The sequence below is a fragment of the Oryza glaberrima genome, chromosome 5, assembly GCF_000147395.1.
Source record: "Oryza glaberrima chromosome 5, OglaRS2, whole genome shotgun sequence".
Classification (NCBI taxonomy): Eukaryota; Viridiplantae; Streptophyta; class Magnoliopsida; order Poales; family Poaceae; genus Oryza; species Oryza glaberrima.
This window is the reverse complement of record NC_068330.1, coordinates 25,298,665-25,319,235: the sequence shown is the minus strand read 5'-3', so window position 1 is coordinate 25,319,235 and position 20,571 is coordinate 25,298,665. Positions and strand designations below refer to the sequence as shown.

At 46.2% G+C, this 20,571-nt stretch overlaps 3 protein-coding genes across 4 annotated transcripts; all 3 read left to right on the top strand.

The window, feature by feature from the left end:
• The first annotated feature begins 452 nt into the window (after positions 1–452).
• On the top strand, positions 453–4,195 carry LOC127773542 (serine/threonine-protein kinase STY13-like). Of its 2 annotated transcripts, XR_008017575.1 has the most exons (7): positions 453–1,124; positions 2,070–2,191; positions 2,715–2,911; positions 3,063–3,237; positions 3,468–3,602; positions 3,693–3,977; positions 4,081–4,195. XR_008017575.1 is itself a non-coding variant. In XM_052299644.1 (6 exons), the coding sequence occupies exons 1-6, from the start codon at positions 818–820 to the stop codon at positions 3,900–3,902; spliced, it is 1,146 nt and encodes a 381-aa protein (XP_052155604.1). In that variant the 5' UTR covers positions 453–817; the 3' UTR covers positions 3,903–4,195. The 2 variants fall into 2 exon arrangements, 1 of the variants encoding a protein (XP_052155604.1); XM_052299644.1 differs by having other exon boundaries at positions 3,693–4,195.
• A 1,364-nt stretch (positions 4,196–5,559) lies between these two features.
• LOC127774303 (probable isoprenylcysteine alpha-carbonyl methylesterase ICME) lies at positions 5,560–14,246 on the top strand. The gene is made up of 13 exons (XM_052300531.1): positions 5,560–6,215; positions 9,207–9,472; positions 9,834–9,910; positions 10,125–10,194; positions 10,272–10,352; positions 10,433–10,507; positions 10,647–10,748; positions 11,190–11,327; positions 11,882–11,947; positions 12,052–12,192; positions 13,275–13,365; positions 13,470–13,635; positions 13,785–14,246. Exons 1-12 carry the CDS (start codon positions 5,697–5,699, stop codon positions 13,629–13,631), a joined length of 1,788 nt encoding a protein of 595 aa, XP_052156491.1. The 5' UTR covers positions 5,560–5,696; the 3' UTR covers positions 13,632–13,635; positions 13,785–14,246.
• Positions 14,247–17,092: 2,846 nt separating this feature from the next.
• Positions 17,093–18,840, top strand: LOC127772980 (protein MIZU-KUSSEI 1-like). The gene has a single exon (XM_052298984.1). It carries the CDS (start codon positions 17,446–17,448, stop codon positions 18,346–18,348), a length of 903 nt encoding a protein of 300 aa, XP_052154944.1. The 5' UTR covers positions 17,093–17,445; the 3' UTR covers positions 18,349–18,840.
• Positions 18,841–20,571: the final 1,731 nt, after the last annotated feature.

The window sequence follows — 20,571 nt, the reverse complement described above, 5'->3', positions numbered from 1 at the left end:
GATGCGGGATACACGATACCAAGGAGGAATCTTGTATCAGACAGGGAGCCTAGTGCACGGTGGGAAAGACCTATTTTACTGGGAGAAATTTAATTAGCTGGATTCATATCACAGTATCCCGTGCTCTAGCTGTCCTCTGTTGGAAATTGCCTTAGCCCTCAGGCTGGTACTCTAAGCAGTTTTATTGCTTTTAATCAAGCCGCAATTTTATAATTCGTATACATTTTACCATAATTTATATAATAATTTGTTTTAATTTTTTAAGTGCAGAAATCAATTCCATAGGCCTCAATCCATAATTTATATAGTATTTTTTAAGGATCAAAAAGTATTTAAAACCGCAAGTAGAGCTGCCCTCGAAATGAAATCCATACGCCTCAATCCCGCCCTCACGCCGGTATAAATACACCACCGCGAGCCGAGACGGCGATCGATCCCCCGCCCAAACAACACCGGCCACCACACGACGCAGCAGCAGCGAGAAACGAACGTCGAAGAAGAAGAAGACGAGGGGGAAAAACCGCGGAAAACCACGCGCCGCTGGGCGCGCGCTGGGCTGGGCCCCTCGCGCGCGACGCGACGCGACGTGACACGACACGACACGACACGACGGCACGAGCCCACCCCGTCTCCCTCCCGTCTCCCTCCCCCTCCCCCTCCCCGGCCGCTGCCTGCCTCGGCAGCCCATGTGCTCACATGCCACTCCGCCTCGCCACTCTCTTCCCCCCTCCTCCTCTCCTAGCCTAGCCTAGCCACTGCTCGCTCGCTTGCTCACTTGCTCTGTTGCTCACCACCACCACCACCACCACACGGCGGGATGAAGGAGGGCGGCGGCGATGGAGGGTTCGTGCGGGCAGACCAGATCGACCTCAAGAGCCTGGACGAGCAGCTGGAGCGCCACCTGAGCCGCGCGTGGACCATGGAGAAGCGCAAGGAGGAGGCGGCCGCCGACCAGCGTGGCAGCAAGCCGCCCGCGCTCGCCGCCGCGCACTACTCGCAGAACCGCAGGCAGCGGAGGGAGGAGTGGGAGATCGACCCCGCCAAGCTCGTCGTCAGGGGGGTCATCGCCCGCGGCACCTTCGGCACCGTCCACCGCGGCGTCTACGACGGCCACGACGTCGCAGGTGCGCCCGCCCGCGCGCGCCATTTCTCCCAGTTTTTTTACTTGATACCAACCACCGCGATATCCATGCACTCGCTTGCGCCCGTACGGTGTTCGACGAAATCGCGCTGCCAATGCGGCGCTGACGGCGAGTGGAACCGCCGGTCACTGTCTTGGCCTCTTGGGTGCTCCTTTTCTTTACCCCTTTTAGCAAATTGCGGGAGTTGATGCCGCTGCCCCTTTTGGCTTTTCATGGTGTTCCCCCGTGACATCGGTTGGATTGGGCGGCTTTTGACGTGCCCTCGCTCATCAGCAGTTCACTTGGCCATGGTTCTTGTGATCCCTGGCTAGGAATTTCATGGTAAAGTTGCTTTGCGGTTCCAAAGAAAGCCGAAAATGTCGACCTTTTAGTATGGAGGGATGTGCAACCTATAAGTTTGTGTACTTTTTCACCAGATTGAGATTATCCATCGATGCAAACACATGACACGGCAACAGCACAAAAAGAATCCCTTTTGATGATTCATCTATCGGACCTGAGCATGTCTATAAGCAATTGGTTGATGATTAGTTGTTGTACATGCATAGTTTATAGGATGTTTCACATTCTATTTTTGAGAAACATATTCCCCAGGGATTGTTAGCTATCTTTCGTCCATTCCCCCATATCAGCATGGATTCCATCATTTTGCATTTTTTTTTTTTTTGGAAAAGCCCATCAATTTAATTCCCCTACAAAAAGTGGATCTTCCTAAGACCGAAATTGTCTTTGTGTGCCCTTACCAAAAGAGAAGGGACAATTTGATGGTGTAATGGTGGTACCCCTGCTCCTCTCCCAACCTTGGCACCTTTGCTTAGATCAATTCTCAAATCTTGTTTTTATTTGACAGTTTCCAATGGGAAATTGTATGTTCTCATTACAAACACCTCTTTTCAAAATAATTCATTGATTCATATTATTCTCCAGTGAAATTACTTGACTGGGGAGAGGATGGGCATAGGTCCGAACAAGACATCGCAGCACTAAGAGCAGCTTTTTCACAAGAGGTCTCTGTCTGGCATAAGCTGGACCATCCAAATGTTACAAAGGTACTATTTATTTCAACAAGTCATGCTTCTTTCAATTATTTTGGGTTAATTACAGTTCCCTCGACCATAAAATGCATGAAATCAGAACAGATTTATACATAACTGGCATACTTATATTTGACTAAATTTCTAAATGCCTAAATACTTAAATGCCATATCAAGTGCATTAGAATCATATATTTGATCAGTGTCTATGTGTCAATGTGAGTAACACTAGCGTCCTTAACTAAATATTGAAAGTGATGTCTGTGTAGTGGCATTACCAACTGGATAACAGCCTTATCGTCTTATCTACTCTGCTACCTGTGGTATATAATTCATAGCAGCTGTTAAATTGTTCAGCAAAAAAACGAAGTCCTTACATGTATCGAGGTTTGGATTTGTTGCACCAAAATCAAATGACCTAGCATTCGCAGTGCTTGAAGCATAGCTTATAATGTCAAAGTATATGTCTTTTCATATTTCTTCTGTTGTCTATCTATTTGTCATGTACCCTAACAACAGGTTGAAATTCTATATACAGTTTATAGGGGCTATAATGGGCGCCAGGGATCTAGATATTCAAACAGAAAGCGGACATCTTGCCATGCCAAGTAATATCTGCTGTGTTGTTGTGGAGTACCTTGCTGGGGGTTCACTAAAAGGATTTCTGATAAAGAATAGGAGAAAGAAGTTAGCTTTTAAAGTTGTGGTTCAGATAGCTCTTGACCTTGCCAGGGGGTAAGCATCAATTTGATCATTTGCCAGTTTTTCTTCTGGGGCTTTTAACTATTTCACTCACTCTTTATCCTTCAAAACTCTAATTGATTGTCCCTAAAAAAAAAAAAGCTCTAATTGATTGGAATAGTTTTGACATTTAACTATTCAATAGGTTAAGTTATCTTCACTCAAAGAAGATCGTGCACCGTGATGTAAAGACTGAAAATATGCTTCTTGACAAGACAAGAACTGTGAAAATTGCTGATTTTGGTGTTGCTCGGCTTGAGGCTTCAAATCCCAGTGATATGACAGGGGAAACAGGCACCCTTGGTTACATGGCTCCTGAGGTATCCGATCTTTGACATGGACTGCTCATTGTTTTTTCCTCAGTTTCTTCATTTCCTCTTTGCCACTACTTGTCTAATTGCAGCACATAATTAATTAAGAAAAAATGTCAATTTTTTTTGCATCAAACAGTTGTGTGTACCTCGGGCCTAGGAAGGGTATTTGATATTTATTGTGTATGTAAGTTACTACCTTGCATGTTATATGCCTTATATTGGCATGTGATATGCAGGTTCTCAACGGCAGTCCATACAACAGGAAATGCGATGTTTATAGCTTTGGGATTTGTTTATGGGAGATATACTGCTGTGATATGCCATATCCAGATTTGAGCTTCTCAGAGGTCACGTCTGCTGTTGTTCGTCAGGTAAAACCCTCTTTTCTAGCTGGCTTATTTTCTGCTTTCTGTCTAGCTGCTGATTTGATTTAATGTGTGCTACAATCCTTGTTTGATTAGAATTTAAGGCCTGAGATGCCACGCTGCTGTCCAAGTTCTCTGGCAAACGTGATGAAACGCTGCTGGGATGCGAACCCTGACAAGCGACCTGAGATGGCCGAGGTGGTGTCTATGTTGGAGGCGATCGATACTTCGAAGGGTGGAGGCATGATCCCTGTAGATCAGCGACAAGGATGCCTTTCATGCTTCAGGCAGTACAGGGGTCCGTGACGGATGGAGCACGCTGGAGTTGTATCTGCAGATTGACGGCTACATCTCGTGTAATTCGATTACATTTGTTTTAAGGTACGTAAGCAAACTGATTATGGAGCTAGCATGCTTAAGACCTTTGGTTTGTGTAGCCCTCTGATGTAAATTCCCTGTTCATCCCTTCTGTTTATCAATGAAGAACCAGCTCGGCTCGTTCATCCATGTTTGATGTTCCCTGATGTAAATATTTCACCAGTATCGACGAGTAGTAGCAATGAAGAGACCCCCAAAAAGATATGATGATTGACCTGTTTTGGCTTGCTTCGCTCTTTTTTCTTCTTTGTTTGTCATGTATTTCTATGGCTTTTTTTCCACCTGCAGGCTTAAAAGATTTAAGTAAACTACATTTAGAAAAAAAAACTATTTTCGGTATCTGATATGCTCCCCATGATAGTTGCTGTGACATGTAGGAAGTGAAGAGTATTCAAAACAGTACTGTACATGAAACTGTCTTGCCATTGACAGAATGCAACCCACCCACCAGTAAGTTGACCTGACAGAATCAAAAAAAAAAAAAGAGAGAAATGGGCTTGTAAACATCAAGCCATCACAGCCTGATGCAATCATTTTGTGAAATACTGCCAACATTATACATCACCAAACCCTCCTGGTACGGTGTGTGATAGCTGATTAGTGATTACCCACAATTGTTTATGTTACAGGGCAGCTGTAAGATTCTGTATGAGTACATCTTGCTCTGCTGCTAACCTTATCATTTTGGACACAATCATACAAGCAACCTTTGGGCATGGGAGTGATAGATTCCTCGCATCTTCCTAGCTAATGTAGCCTAGTTGTAGCTGGAGCTGGTGCAGATAGTTAGACAGTGTAACAACTGACCGGAAATCTTTGACTTCCTGTGGAGTGTGGACCATCCTTCCTACTACAAAGGTAGTCAAAAGACGAATGGCGTTACAAGTCTTCAAGTTCAGGGCTGTCAACTTGTCACGCGGACGCGGTATATGGATATCAGGATATGATGGGTACAAACTGTTATAAACTAACATGTCTATTAGCAATCCCTCCCGCAGTATTAAGACATGAGAGATATAAAACACATGCGTCCTTCTCTTTGATCTCAAGGACATTACAAGCTCTCTCTTTATCATAAATCTGATATGTCAGTACAGGTCAATCTTATATGTTTTACCTGCCTCTATAAATATGGGTCATAGGAGGAGATTTGTCTCTACTACGATTTGGATTGGTAAAAAACAAAATAGATCTTATATTCCAGAAGATAATATTCCATAACACAAACAATGCATTGGGTTCAGTCCAAATTCAATGCCACATATACAGATCACGCAACATTTTATCAAAGGTGCGTACTGTATGCATGGATGATTTTTACAACGAGAACACCGGTACATGTGGTGTGTTGATGCAAAACTATTACTAGATTCTACAGTGTGCAGGGCGGGTGAAGACGTAACCAATTTAACGCGCATAGATCTCACTTGTAACTGAACACGTACGGTAAAAATCCTCGCAGTACCGGCTGCAGCTAACCTCACAGGTGCAACCGAAAACACAAAGGGAAAAAACCCACAAATCCTCCGTTTTTTATGCGCACCCACCCCGGCATTTGCCTCCTTCCATGCATGCACGCACCGACCCAGTCAGTCCCAACTCTCCAACGCGTCTTCCCCTCGATAAATAAAAAGTCGCCTCCCTCTCGTCTCCTCCACCACAACCACCACCGCGAGAGGTCACAGATCCACAAGAGAAAAGAAAACACACGTACATCGAGAGATGACAACAATGGCGGCGAGGAGGTCAGAAGCAGCACCGGCGCCGCAGCAGCTGCGGGGGAGCCAGCTGAAGCAGCTCCGGGAGCTGTTCCGGCGGTTCGACATGAACGGCGACGGCAGCCTGACGCAGCTGGAGCTGGCGGCGCTGCTGCGGTCGCTGGGGCTGCGCCCCACGGGCGACGAGGTGCACGCGCTGCTCGCCGGGATGGACGCCAACGGCAACGGGTCGGTGGAGTTCGACGAGCTGGCGGCGGCGATCGCGCCGGTGCTCACCACGCAGACGCACCTGGTGGACCAGGCGCAGCTGCTCGAGGTGTTCCGGGCGTTCGACCGCGACGGCAACGGCTTCATCTCCGCCGCCGAGCTCGCCCGCTCCATGGCGCGCCTCGGCCAGCCGCTCACCTTCGAGGAGCTCACGCGGATGATGCGCGACGCCGACACCGACGGCGACGGGGTCATCAGCTTCAAGGAGTTCGCCGCCGTCATGGCCAAGTCCGCGCTTGACTTCCTCGGCGTCGCCTGACCGACCTAACCACGCAACCAACCTTGCCCGCGTCTCTAGCTTAGCTGTTGATTCTTCTTCCATTTTTAGGACACAACGACTAAGTTTTTCTAGCGTAGCTATGACCATGTGTAACGCCTAAATGTGTACAAGGCTCCCATCGGTTGCCATTTTAACTAAAATGGCTTATTTGGCTTATTAGAAAATTAAAATTAATTTATAAGTAAAACTTTTGTAAATTTGTTTGTAGCGACTTAAAAGCCAAAATTAACAAAAATTACGTTAAAACATTTCAAAATCAACTTCAAAATTAAGTTCAAAAATTCAAATTTTGGCTTATTCTTTGGCTGTTTAGGCCAAACGATGGGCTGCAAATTTTGATGAATTAATTTCTTCACCATCTTGTTCGTACGTTTCACCATTTGTAAATCTGAAACAAATTTTGATCAGCTGGTGTTGCGTGTACGTGCGCAGGTTAATTGCATTATGTTTTGTCGATCTCATCGAGAAATGGATAGGGTACACGCATGCTAGCTCGATCGCGAAGTCGCGATCCGCCTTTTGTGCTGCTGATGCTAGCAAATCGGTCGATGCGCGCACCGGCCTCGCCGACGCGCCGCGCGCGCATCGCAATTTCCAGCCCGTGACAGCCTTCGTCGCCATGCATATCACCTCGGTTTTTGTCGCGCCGTGCCGTGCGCGGGGGCACTCGCCAGGCTAGGTGTCAACCGTTCGAGATGGGCGCACTCACGACGGATTACACGTACGCGCACGCGCAACGGCGCAAATTAAGCCAGCCCGCCCACGGCGGTGGATGCCGTTGCGTTGCCGCGACCAAATATAAACACTTCGCGTCACCTAGCTAGCTGATGATTCTTCTCCCATTTTTAGGATAAATGTTGTTCTAGCGTGGCGAGCTACGACCATACACCTAAATGTGTACTCGCTCCTTCTTAAAATATAATAATTTTTTTACTGTATGATATGGATCTCTGATAGACTTACGACCAGAAACTGCCAGAACAATAGATGATACCCTCTTCACCAGAGAGGGGATGAAGCGGCCTTACACCTTATCGGTATCACCAAGTGCAGTACGCTAAAAGAATTTGGAGCCTTATAACTGTTTGGGTGGGTTACCAGTAGCTTGAGCCTCGACACCAGGAGACCGTTTAGTCATTTAAAACCGGTGGAAGAAACTAGCCACAACGACTGGCAACCCTAAGAAGGAATTGCATACGTTGATCCTCCTTATCATTTGGAAAATATGGTAGGAGTGAAACCGATGGATATTTTTAGCACAAGGAGACCATAACGTCGTATCTTCTCGTGAAAATAAAGGAAGAAGGCAGTGTGTGAGCTTTGGCAGGCCTGCGTGAGCTTATACCACACCTTGTATAGTGTATTATTTTTTGGGGAATGCTAGGGGACGGGATACCGTCCCCCAACGGGATAGCTCCTCTTTGCAACGCGATTCTTATCCAAACACTCACTCACCGCCGCCACCGTCCCCCGCCGCTGCGGCGCCCGTCCCCCATCGCCTCCGCCGCCGCCGCCATCGCGCCCGTCCCCTGTTGACGCCGCCGCCGTCGCTGCCGCGCCCATCCCCCACCGCCGCCGCGCCCGTCCCCCGCTACCGCCGCCGTCGCCGCGCCCGTCCTCTGCCGCCGCCGTCGCCGTCCTCGTCTACAAGGGATGGCTGCAGGGGGCGACCGCGCGTGTCGGGTTGCTCCTCCCCAAACGGGATGCCCAGCTATATCTAGTAGAGAATCACCTGATACCTGGTAGGTATCATCCGATACCTCACAAGTATCACGTGATACATGGTAGAAATCATCTGATACCTCGCGAGTATCACGCGATACGTGGTAGAAATCGTCTGATACATGACAGACATCGCATGATACCTCATGAGTATCACACGATACGTGGTTGAAATCATTTGATACCTGACAGGTTTCACATGATACCTTGCGAGTATCACGCGATACGTGGTAGAAAATCGCATGATACCTGATAAGTATCACATGATACTTGTAGGTATCACCTGAAACGTGTGTAGAATCGTCTGATATCTGATAGGTATCACACCTAATACCTACTCGGGATCATCCTGTTGTGTAGAATCGTCTGATACCTGATAGGTATCACACCTGATACCTACTCGGGATCATCCCGTTCGAAAATGGGATTCCGTTATATAGCAGCCCCCCCTGTTTTTTTGGGGCACTTACCTTTTCTTTGCTCTTAGGGGTGTATTTTTCTCCCGCTGTATTTAATTAAAAGGCACACTCTCATGCTGGTTTTCCCTTAAAAAAGACAAGCATATGTCCATATACATATATAAAAATTGTTATATTTTAGAACGGAGATAATACAATTTTTGATTAATTTGTGAAGTTGTGTATCTCAACTGGTTATGTTACTTATGGTGGAAATAACCCAACCAATTTTAAGTTCTAAACTTGATACAACTGCTCATATTTATGACTAAGTATCCATACGTACACATCGACAGCGAGACGTATATGGTGACTCTATTAATTTTAAGATAATTTAGAGATGCTTATAGTTTATAGGAACGAGACGAGAGTACCCATGTTACGCGCGCGTGTAGTTGTAGTGTTTCTTAAAAAAAATATATTAACTTATCTATCGTTCGGCTCACTGTACCACTTGCGAAGCTGAAACATTGTCGAGCCATTGCGCGTTGCCCGGCCCACTACTTACAGTGGCCTCGTCAGGCCATCTCGTGATGGGCCGTGGCCTCTCAGCCCAACAACAGCCCGCTTGAATTGACGAGTTCGCCGGCCACGCACGCGTCCCCATGGCCTCCTCCAATTCCACCTCCTCCGCTCGCCGTCGCGCCGCGCGCGCTCCGCCTCCTCCTAATTTGGGCGACCTCTCCGGCGTCTCCGCTCCCCTCCCCTCCAATGGCCTCCACGCCCCCTCCATCTCCACCCACCCCACCAATGCGGCAACCCCAAATCCCTCGCCACCAGGAGCTAGCATCGTCGTCTCGTCCGCCCCGCAATGCAGCCCGCGAGTCCGGTCTCCGGTGACGCGGGCCCCGTGGCGGAGGCGGTACCTCCACGCGGTGCCCCCCAGGTCCTCGTGCGCCGGCGTTCCGTGCCCTTCTCCCCCGACTCTCCGCTCGCCCCCGGCAGCCGCGGGGGCGGCGAGAGGAGGTCCACGTTCCGGGAGGACGTCAGCCATGCCGCCGCCGAGACGTACCTCGTCACGCGCCTCGCCTTCATCCTCCTCCGATACCTCGGGTAACGTAATCTGATACTGTACCGATCGCCATTCGGCAACACGCCCTCGTCGTCTTTGGTCTCACTCCTCCTCACGGACATACCAATAATGACCTATAAGAAATTAGGAAATCCCCATTGTTAAAACAGATTGTTGCATCAAAGCACCTTGCATTTTCAACTAATTCACTTGGATGGCAAGCTAACTCTAGCACTGATGAACTGAATTTTATTATCTTGTGAAGTCATGCTTCAAAACGCCTAATATACATTGCGTTATCTACCCACCAAAATCTCCAAAAAAAAAAAAATCCAAATGCATATACAATATATTTTCATCTTTGCTGTATAGATGTCCCTGATGTTCTTTCTATTTTTCCAGGGTAGGCTACCGGTGGATTTCTCAGCTCGCTGCCCTCATAATATATGCAATTTTACTTATGCCCGGTTTCATAAGAGGTAGATAAAAAAAAGAAAATCATGTTTACCTTTGGCCTCGTTGACCTTACCTTTTATTACAGATTTCTATGTTGAACATGATGGTTAGTCAATGTTATGATTGTACCAATAAGTGTTCTGGCAAATTAGCTCTTCTTGGTTCCCTTTTTACGGAATTGAAAGCATGGCCATGATTGTACATCTACCAACTAATTTATTATTTATTGATTTCCAGTTGGGTATTATTATTTCTTTTCAAGACAAGTTTTGAGGAGCGTGATCTATGGGGATCAACCAAGAAATAGGTATAGAAACTATCTGCTATATAAACGGAAGAATCTGATTTTGGACTTTGCTAGAGACTCAATTTCACACTATACAGGTTGGATCTTTACATACCAAGAGACCCCAAAAAACCCAGTCCAGTTGTTGCATTTGTTACTGGTGGTGCATGGATCATTGGGTGAGTAAAATTCTTCTGATGATGTATTATAAGGGTCTTCTGCCATGATTTGCCCTTTTGATGACCTCAGTTATATCTAGTTACAAGGCGTGGGGTGCTCTTCTTGGAAGGAGGTTAGCAGGGCGAGGAATTATAGTTGCATGCATTGATTACAGGTGCTCATACTTTGCATGGATTCCTCATATATGATTCTTATAATTCTTTTTTGGTAGATTTTTTTTACTGATAAGAATTTACTGATTGATCGATTTCTTTTTGCTTGCTTGATGATATATAAAAGCATATGTTTTGCAGGAATTTTCCTCAAGGAACAATAAGTGACATGGTTAGCGATGCTTCTGATGGGATTTCATTTGTTTGTGAGACTGTTGGTGCCTATGGAGGAGATCCTAATCAGTAAGTGATACTTTATCAAATCACAACACCCTAATAAAGTTACTACTGAAAAAAAGTTTCATGTATACATGAAGTTTTTCTAAACGGTTTTCTTGAATGAACAATGTACATGATTTGAATGATTATATTTGAAGTCCATGCTGGTGGTTATTGAATGAGGACAAGCACATAGAAGTTTTTTTAAAAGGTTTTCTGGGCATGCTTCTGTTCCGACATAAATTGTGTAAGATATAGAAATATGTGTCTTATTGAATGGAAAGCTAAAATGCACAGTATATGTTATACTTGCATCTAGACTTAACCACATTCATTTCTGGAACTGATGACTGTATTATTCCCATGCATCCTAATAATTTCGTAGTTTTCCATTATTCTTGCTTTGTATTTTTTTACTGATGATTTTAGTGAAAGACCTACCATTCATCGTGTTAAATCCTGCAGGATATACTTAATGGGTCAATCAGCAGGAGCACATATCGCAGCATGCGCTCTTTTGGAACAAGCGGCTAAAGAATCTAGGGGAGAGCAGATTTCATGGAGTGTTACTCAAATAAAAGCATACTTTGGTTTGTCTGGAGGGTGGGATAGCTTTATCATCTAATTTTGATTGATTATATGTCTGTATGGTTATCATCATTATTAAAGAATTGCTTCTCCTGAGTCTTGATTAGTTTTCTATACCATGCACGTTTTGGTCTAATATAAAACACTAAACCTGCTATCATGGCAACATCGCATGATTTCTTTATGTGTTCATTTAAGTGATCTTCTATTGATTCTACTCCTGTGTTAGTCTGATTTTGATTGTGAAGAAAGTCGGATTTCGGCAATTGTTTAGTTTACATGATGATTGACTTATAAACTCCGATGTTGTGAAACTGGGGCTAGTCCTGCTAAAAAGCAATAGATATCTACCATTTGGTGCTTTGAGTGCTTGTTTTAGATTTGTACCTCATGAAGTGTTTTAGTAGCTGAGAAAACATATGGTGCCTTTTAGAATTTTGAACCAACTTCTGCAGTCTCACTTTGGCATTTGGATGCAACAGAATGTGTAATGAGATACTAAATAATCAGAGCTAGTGATTCTATGTTTACATGACATATATTCTCATTGCTCAAATTGCTGTTTGCAGATACAACATTGAAAATTTGGTTGATCATTTCCATGAACGTGGTCTTTACCGTTCAATATTTCTCAGGTAACAGTGTAACTGTACTTTTGATATGGAAGTGTTGCTTCTACTTTCCTTAATTCTTAATTAGAACTATACAAAACTCAGGAACTTATGAAATGCCTTTTCAGCATAATGGAGGGAAAGAAATCATTGCCACATTTCTCTCCAGAAACTGTTGCCAAGAAATTAAGTCCTGAAACAATAGCTCTTCTTCCTCAGATTGTGCTTTTGCATGGAACGGATGATTATTCTATACCATTTTCTGCTAGGTATGATTATAATTTATTTCCAGGGGAATTAATAATTCTCTACTAGGTTTGATTATCTTTTCTGTTATATTGTTTTGGGGTTCCTCTCTTTTACAAGATATATGCGTCAAATTAAAACGTCAAGTTCCATACAAGCTGTCTTTCTGGACATATTATTGTAGGCAAACACTGCCTATTACTTATTAATTTCTCACTTCTATTTTTATATGCTTCTACATTCTGTAGGCGCGTGTTTGGTTTTGGGACTATGTGGGATGGGATGACACAATCCCTGATTTTAGGGATGGAGTGATCCTACTTGCTTGTTTGGTTTATAGGATGGAATGATCCCAATTTTTTATTTGGTAGAAGGGATGGGGTAGGAATGTGATGAACAGCGTTTGCACCACGTTACTCCCAGCGAGAAAAGGTCTCGCAGCTCGCAGCTTGCAGAGGAAGGAGCGGTGATCGGCGGCGCGGGTGGAAGGAGGAGCGGCGCGACATCGGAGACAATGACGATGTGGACGTGGTGGCCGGAGCTAGAGGCATCGGTCCACGGCGACGAGGTTGGAGGCGCGGCTGGTTCCGGCAAGCCCCGACCTCAAGGAGGCCAGATCCGGTGGCCCCCGACCTCTAGGCAACCTGATTCGGCAGCGCGGATGCGGCGAGGAGGTCGGCGGGGGGGGGGGGGGGGGGTGCGTGGCTTGGACCGGCCTCCAGGCAGAGGAGGAGGTCAGGGCGCGTGGTGACAGCCCGCCATCGCCGCCAGCTATAGCTGCTCCTGACGGCGATGCACACGACGCGCGGTGAAGTGGCGCAACTCACGCTGTGCGCTCGTCCCAGGTGGGACAAGCTCGTCCGACCGATTTTGCTGGATGGCTTGGTCCCGGATCTAAGAGGAATATTCCTCTCCATGGACCTACCCCTCACTCACCACTAAACCAAACACCCCTAAAAGTGGGTTTGCCCCATCCCATCCTTACAACCAAACACTACCTAGGTGTTACACCGTTATTTGATCCATCTTTCTATACAAGTTAATCCATTCATGTTGTATGTTCAAGCTGCTAAGAACTCTTTAACTCCGTATATCACATATGCAGTGAAACTTTTGCGGGTGTCCTTAAACAAGCTGGTGCTAAAGCCAAGTTACTACTCTATGAAGGGAAAACACATACTGATGTATTTTTACAGGTTAGTCATTTTGAATATGAAGGCTGGAATAGTTACACCAGGATTCAGGATGGCCCTCTGTGCACAAATTTGCTGGGGAACCCTAACATATCGTTCCGTTGTAGGATCCACTAAGGGGTGGCAGGGACAAACTGGTTGAAGACGTTATTTCTGTTATCCATGCTGATGATGCAGATGCACGTGAGAAGGATGCATTGGCACCTATCCCAGGCCGGCTGGTTTCTGAGTGGCAAATAAAGCTGGCACACCGAATTAGTCCCTTCTGAAGAGGTATCAGTTGTTTACCTTTTTTTCACAGAAGTTGTTTAACGTATTTGATCTGCCGTGCAGTCAAATAAATTTCTTCGTTTAGCTTTGGTGCTCACGGGCATCTTATTATTGATCTTGCATCCTAATGTGATAGTATCTACTTGTGATAGGGCTGCATACGGATAGGTTCCAGGCCACATTGACCTGTTGCTAAATGTGCATGCACAATTAAGCCGCGCTTCAGAAGATTTGTTAATGCTGAACCGGACAAACTAGGTTTGAACAATGAACATGCCTTTGGAACACGTTGACAGCGATGAAGCTCCAGCTTGTAGCAGGTATATTATACTACGCGTTAATGCATAACGTGTTAAAATTCGTTCTTGTCCTTGACATATATATCTGAAGTACATATGCATAGCCGGAAAGATTAGATATCGTTCATCTGTAAATAGCTAACTGAAGAGTGTATTTTTTTGTATTTTCCTGATTTAAAAAGGATGTACCAAATCAGTATATATCTTAAATGAAAATGTTGTCCAAATTTTGTGTAATCCTCTTGTTTTCTGCCCTCAAGTTGAGGTTGGTAGTGTTCATGGCACATAGGTACTTCCCATAATAACTAACAGGATATGATTCTCAAAAGTAGTATTGTTTAAACTTTAACAAATCTGACATAGCTGCCACTATACATGCTCGGCCTACAGCACAGCCACCGGCCCATCTAGAGTTCTTTTAGAGAAAGGGCCAGGAAATTCAGGGTCGCGTAGAGATGCGCGAGTTTGGTCGGCCCGTTTGAACTTTGGTCAGCTTCTTCAATGAGCAGTGGCGTACTGGCGTGTACTTGACTGAAGTATTGAGCTGTGCGTGTCGTGCGCGATCAGCTGCGCTGGCTTGCACGGCTCGGTCCACGTACGGGAGCAACCGGCGGACGGACATGCCGTGACCACCGTGGGACGGTTGCGAGGCCGGTACGTGCCGGCGCCTCCCCTTCCGCTGCAGCCACTGGTTCTTGTCAACTTTCGACGTACGTAGCTGAACCATGCAAAATTATGCGGTGGCGAGTGGCGAGTGGCGTGTTTGGTGACCAGAACGCATGGGTGCACCGGCCCTCGCCCGTATACGTTACGTGCCGATCGACCATCCGCTGTTGTACATCTCTATTGTGCCAGTCTTCCGTGCATCAGATGCCTCCAAATCTTGATTAGGTCACCTAACTGTGTATAATCATACGTCGGCGAGATCGAAGAACAAAACTTAATTGTGCCTATCTGGTTCTTCACATGTCGCAAGTCAGCGGCCGACCGTCGGCTGAAATTTCCTAGCTCTACCTAAATCTGTTTCCATCATAGTACTACAAAATTACTTAGTACAGACATAGTCAAATTAGTCATGAGTCATTAGCATATATTGTCATCGCTGACGGTGCTGACATGTGAAGCCTCTATGCACCATTTTAACCTGCCATTCTTCCTCTTCCGCTGCTTCTTTTTTTTTTACAGTGGGGTAAATAAATTCCTTTCCCCCTCCCTCGTCTCTCCTGAGCCCTGAGCTGCGCGTGCGAGCTGTGGAGCAGGGTTTACATTACCAGCAGCGCGGTTACCGGTCTTATCCCGGGGTACGGTAGTAGAAAAACCACGATAACCTCCTTAAATTCAAATAAACTTAAAAAATAATTTAAATTTTTGATGAATTTTGCATGGTTTTTACGGTTATCGCGCGGTAACCGTGCTTACCGCTGGGGTACGGTAACCCCGGCCCCGGCGATTTAAGAAACCCTCTGCTGTGGAGACCACAGGAACAGCAATATGCTACAGCTAGGAACGAAGGAGAAGAGGTGAATTTAAGCGTGATTTGATCTTCTCAAGAGAGGCAGAGGCCATCAGACCAGACCAGCAACAGTACTAAGCTCGAGAGGAGACAGATGTAGAGTAGCTGTGGCCTGTGTGTGTGTGTCTCTCTCTCTCCTAGCGGTAGCATGTTGTAGCACTGGCACTAGCCGGGGACGACGACGACGACGATGAGGTCGCTAGTACGGTGTGTCGCGTCGTCACCTGGACCCGGCCACTCCGGCGCGGCAGGGCGCTGCTTCCGTCGCCACGCACCGTCGCCGTCGGCACCGGTCGGTCGGCCCCCTCCGCGGTCAAAGCTGCAGCTTTCGCTTTGGATTTTACCCCCCTTTGGGCCCCGCTTTGCATTGCCACCGATCCCGAGGAAAGCAAAAACTGTGCTGGTTCAGCAGCCAGCCTCTCCTCTCCTCTTTTCTCTGCCTCCTCTCGTCTTTCTCCTCTGAACCCTGCAGCCTTCGCGCTTTAGTTTGGATCTGTGCAGCGATCGATTTGAAAGAAAGAACCAAACACAGAAAAGCAATGTGTTGCATGATCGGAATGAACCGGTTTGTGAGAGAGGTAAAATGTGCATTCTCTGAAGATTAAGGCCCTGTTTAGATCCATTTAAAATAGCAAATGGCAAATGGCAAAAATTTTGGTGGCAAAAGTTTTGGTATTGCAAAAATACTAGTTGGTGTTTAGATGCATCCTAAACTTTTGCCATTCTAGCACTAAAGTGAGAGAGAGAAAGAAAGAGGGAGCGGTCCCTTGGCACAATTTGCTACTATGGACTAGCAAATGCCAAATGCCAAATTGTCAAGTTTTGTTACTAGTGTTTAAATCCAAAATGGCAAAAAGTACTTCAAAATGGTAAAACTTTTGCCATTTTGAAGGATCTAAACAGGGCCGAAGAAAAAGAACTCTGGAACTCTGAAATGGTTGGTACATTTAACATTCTCTGATGAATATCAATGTACTATACTACCATTCGGCATTCGAGTTTACTTGTAGCTTTGTGATCGTGTTCGTTGCTTGAGGCAGTACGGTTAGACAAAGCTGCATGTCCATGTGTTTTGTGTATTTTAAGGAAGAATCTTACTTGTGGGTTGTATCATTTCAGCTTGTGCAAAGAAAAGATGAAAGATTCCTAATTATAGTTTTGAGCTATATGTCATTCATGACGAGTATTGAAAGATTGCTGATTAGGAACGGAGCCCAATCCAATTGCAGAAGCCGTTGACATCACAGGGAATGCAAATGTGGTGCGGTGCTGCACTCATGTCGTCTAAGTTTGTTGGGAACTAATGGCCATTTCCAAAGTATCATATACATTAAGAATCATGATTGTTAGGTAGCTTTTTCTAACCTGTTCTCTGTTTTTCAGAGATCATACCCAATTCGTCTGTTAACCATAACATCGAAATATAATTACTACACTTCACTGCAACCTCATCAGTGCATCATCATCCACTCAGATAATCACTAGCACACTAATTAATCCCCAGTTCCCCACCACTGATAAAAGCCAAACCATCAAAACCAGGCACGCCTTCTCTCCTGTCACTCTCTTCTCAGTTCTCAATTATCTTATCTGCCATAAATCTCTCTAGCCTTGTCCCACCGCCGCAGCCTGCATTCCTGCCTACCATTTCCTCATTAGAAAAAAACAAAGAGAAAGTTCACAAGAACCCAACCCCAGCAGCACACTCTCCATCGCTAGCTCTCTCTCTTCTTTTTGTTCGCTCGGTTTTGGTGTGTTCTGCTCACCAGCCACTCCACTACAAAAGCCCGCTTCTGCAGGGACAGATAACACTAGAAGTAAAGCATACTACACACATATACAAGCACAGTTCAGCTGCACACACATTTTCTGAATACAACCTCTTCTCACACAACCCAGCTGCACAAGCACAACGCTAGCTCAGTGAAGGAGCAGTGTGCTCTTTGCCTCTTTGCTTTGCTTTGCTTGCTGCTAAGAAGCTAGGCTTGGCTAACTCAAGCTATGAGAACCATCACAGCAAGAAACCCCCATGATTCCCTCTCCTTCTCTAGGAGGCATTTCAAGTGGCCGGTTCTTGGCAAGAGCTACAGCCATGGCGCCACGAGAGGGGAGGAGGATTACATGAAGAGCTCGGAAGCTGAAGAGGAGGAGGATGAGGCGACAATGGCGTTCTCCTCTGTCTGTCCGAGTTTCCATTCTGAGGACTTCGTTTCTCCTCCCAAGAAGCCGCCGCGGCAGCAGCATCCTCAGCAGCAGCAGCAGCAGCATCCGCCGCAGCGTAGGAAGGTCCGCACGGCCGTGTCGCGCCTGCGCTCGGCGCTGGCGGCGGCCGTGACGGGGCGGCACCGGCAGGTCGGCCTCGGCGCGCGGCTCACCGGCACGCTCTACGGCCACCGGCGCGGCCACGTGCACCTCGCGTTCCAGCTCGACCCGCGCGCGTGCCCGGCGCTGCTGCTGGAGCTCGCCGCGCCCACCGCCGCGCTGGTGCGCGAGATGGCCTCGGGCCTTGTGCGCATCGCGCTCGAGTGCGAGCGCGCCAAGGGCGGCCCCGCCCCCGCCCTGCCCACCGCGACGGGCGGCGGGAAGAGGCTGCTCGAGGAGACGGTGTGGCGCGCGTACTGCAACGGCAAGAGCTGCGGCTACGCGGTGCGCCGCGAGTGCGGCGCCGCCGACTGGCGCGTGCTGCGCGCGCTGGAGCCGGTGTCCATGGGCGCCGGCGTCATACCCGCCGCCAGCTGCGGCGGCGGCGAGGGCGACGTCATGTACATGCGCGCGCGGTTCGAGCGGGTGGTGGGCTCGCGCGACTCGGAGGCATTCTACATGATGAACCCGGACAGCACAAGCACCAGCAGCAACAGCAACAGTGGCGGTCCTGAGCTCAGTGTCTACCTCCTCCGGGTTTAACGGAGCCATGTCTGATTTTTTTTTTCTCTCTCTGTTCCTTGTTCTTTGCCCATGTCATCTCATCATCACTGGAAATGGATTAGGAAGTTGCTGTTTAGACTTTAGATGAATGTTCATGGTGGTTTAGTGTTGATTATGCATAGTGTTAGGTCATGGACTCGTGGTGATAAGAGTCATGCTGCTGTCAGACTGTAATGACTCTATAGATGAAGGATCAGTGCTCTGGCAAATCAAGTACTCTCTGGTGTGGTTTCTAAATGCAAGTGGTAGAATAGTGGTACATTACTGCGTTTATTGTAATAATCAATAAAGAAACTCTTTAATTTTCTTTCCCAGTAGTTTTTGTCCTTTGCCATGACGTTTAGAGTGCAGGAAGAATCATGTGTGGCATCTATTGTGCGAGAAAAAAAAAAAAGAAGACCTAAATTATGCCACATCAAATAAAAAATAAAATAAAACTATTCTGGTATGATCCGTATTATAAAATGGTGTGGGGGTGATCAAATACGTGTGTGTTAGTTAATTGGCGCGCTATTTTCTTGCCTTTGGATTTTAAGATATAAACGTTTTATTCGTAAATTATTCTTGATTACTTAGTTCATCTGGCTTCAGCTTATCCATCGTTGTTTAACTGAGCATAGGCAAAGTGTTGGTTTACCGTTCTTTTCTACCAACAACACCAAAATTTACACGACTCTCATTTCTTTCTCTTTTTTTTAATCAAAAGGCTAACATTAGTATGTAACTACAAATTTGGAGAAAAAAATAAACAAATGGTATGGAACCAATGACGAATTCTAAACACAGCAGAATGACAGTTTTCTAGTTTTTTTTCCCCTCTCTCAAAAGACTCGCAAATGCTTTACTGTGGGCCCTGTACTAGAGTTTTCTTTTGGTACGATACTCCATCCAAAATATAGCAATACGGAATATACAATCGGACGGAAGTACATCTATTCAGCAATACCGGTGCACAGTCATCGTGCCAAAGGCCTGAATTAAGGTCACTAGGATGTTGAGAAAAACAATGAATTAGAAGTTTAATTGAAATTTGAATGATGTGACGAAAAAATTAGAAGTTTATGTGTGTAGAAAAGTTTTGATGTGATAAAAAAGTTGAAAGTTTGAAGAAAGTTTGGAACTAAACGAGACCGAAGCAAACTGCAAACGAGATGCTGGCATACTCCATTCAGCTGTGTAATGCAATGGGAGAATTTACTATTTGTCACTCTATCAAGAACGTGTTTAGTTCACGTCAAAATTAAAAGTTTAATTGAAATTGTAACGATGTGATGGAAAAGTTGAAAGTTTATGTGTGTATAAAATTTTTGATGTGATGGAAAAATTGGAAGTTTGAAGAAAAATTTGAGAACTAAACCATGCCCAAGGACGGTGATGAAAAAGGGATGGAACAGACATGCTTCAGGTTTTTATTTCCGCAGTGATTAATTAGCACCCGACCAGAGGCATCGAGGATCCAGACCACACTGGCGTGGTGTCATGTTCTTGAATCTTTGATGCTGTCTCTCTCGAGAGTACTTAGATTAATTTCAGTTCCATCAAATGATATGATGTGGATTGTGGATCATGAAGTCACCGACACATTAGTCAGTGTAGGGCTAGTTACTTCCGTACTACTACTCCTACTAGCAGATGTGCGTAGTCAAAACTGAAACGAATGAAAGAAAACGGTGGAAAAAATTCACGAGAAACCTTGGTGAACACTTTAACATTTCACTCCGGAATGCAAAGGCAAAGGAGCACAGTACAAGTGTACAACACTAGTACTAGCAGTACTGCTACTAATCAAAGTGTTTTTGCAAAGCAGTAATCAGTGAGTGAATGACACTAGTGAAGGAGTAGATTGAGGTTGGAGTATGCAGTGATTGAAAGTCTGAAAAACGAGCAAGGACATGAGATGAGATGCGGTCCCTCTCTTGTGGGCTTGTGGGGAAGACGAGAGGAGAGGAGGTAGGCTAGGCACGCAATGGCTAGTCGCATTTTATTTGTCATCCCGAGGCAACCGATGGCACAGATTGCAGAGCCTTGCCTCCCATGCATTTCTCTACAGCTATCCCCAACACCCTAGTACAGGCTACTCCAGCCATCTGCACCGGTGCCAGTAGATCCGCAGAAGCAGCGGCGGCAGCTGCAAATCAATGCGGAAACGCCGGAAAGCAACAATTTTGCTTACAACACGGCAACACGTACAGGCCCCAGCTC

What these genes read in the sequence shown, in the direction of transcription:
- LOC127773542 (XM_052299644.1), top strand. Translation starts at nt 818, where the DNA reads ATGAAGGAGGGCGGCGGCGATGGAGGGTTCGTGCGGGCAGACCAGATC. An exon ending in CGACGGCCACGACGTCGCAG is followed by an intron (nt 1,125 to 2,069) that starts GTGCGCCCGCCC and finishes ATTATTCTCCAG; the next exon opens with TGAAATTACTTGACTGGGGA. An exon ending in TTGGTTACATGGCTCCTGAG is followed by an intron (nt 3,238 to 3,467) that starts GTATCCGATCTT and finishes TGTGATATGCAG; the next exon opens with GTTCTCAACGGCAGTCCATA.
- LOC127772980 (XM_052298984.1), top strand. Translation starts at nt 17,446, where the DNA reads ATGAGAACCATCACAGCAAGAAACCCCCATGATTCCCTCTCCTTCTCT.
- LOC127774303 (XM_052300531.1), top strand. Translation starts at nt 5,697, where the DNA reads ATGACAACAATGGCGGCGAGGAGGTCAGAAGCAGCACCGGCGCCGCAG. An exon ending in TATGCCCGGTTTCATAAGAG is followed by an intron (nt 9,911 to 10,124) that starts GTAGATAAAAAA and finishes ATTGATTTCCAG; the next exon opens with TTGGGTATTATTATTTCTTT. An exon ending in TATGGAGGAGATCCTAATCA is followed by an intron (nt 10,749 to 11,189) that starts GTAAGTGATACT and finishes TAAATCCTGCAG; the next exon opens with GATATACTTAATGGGTCAAT.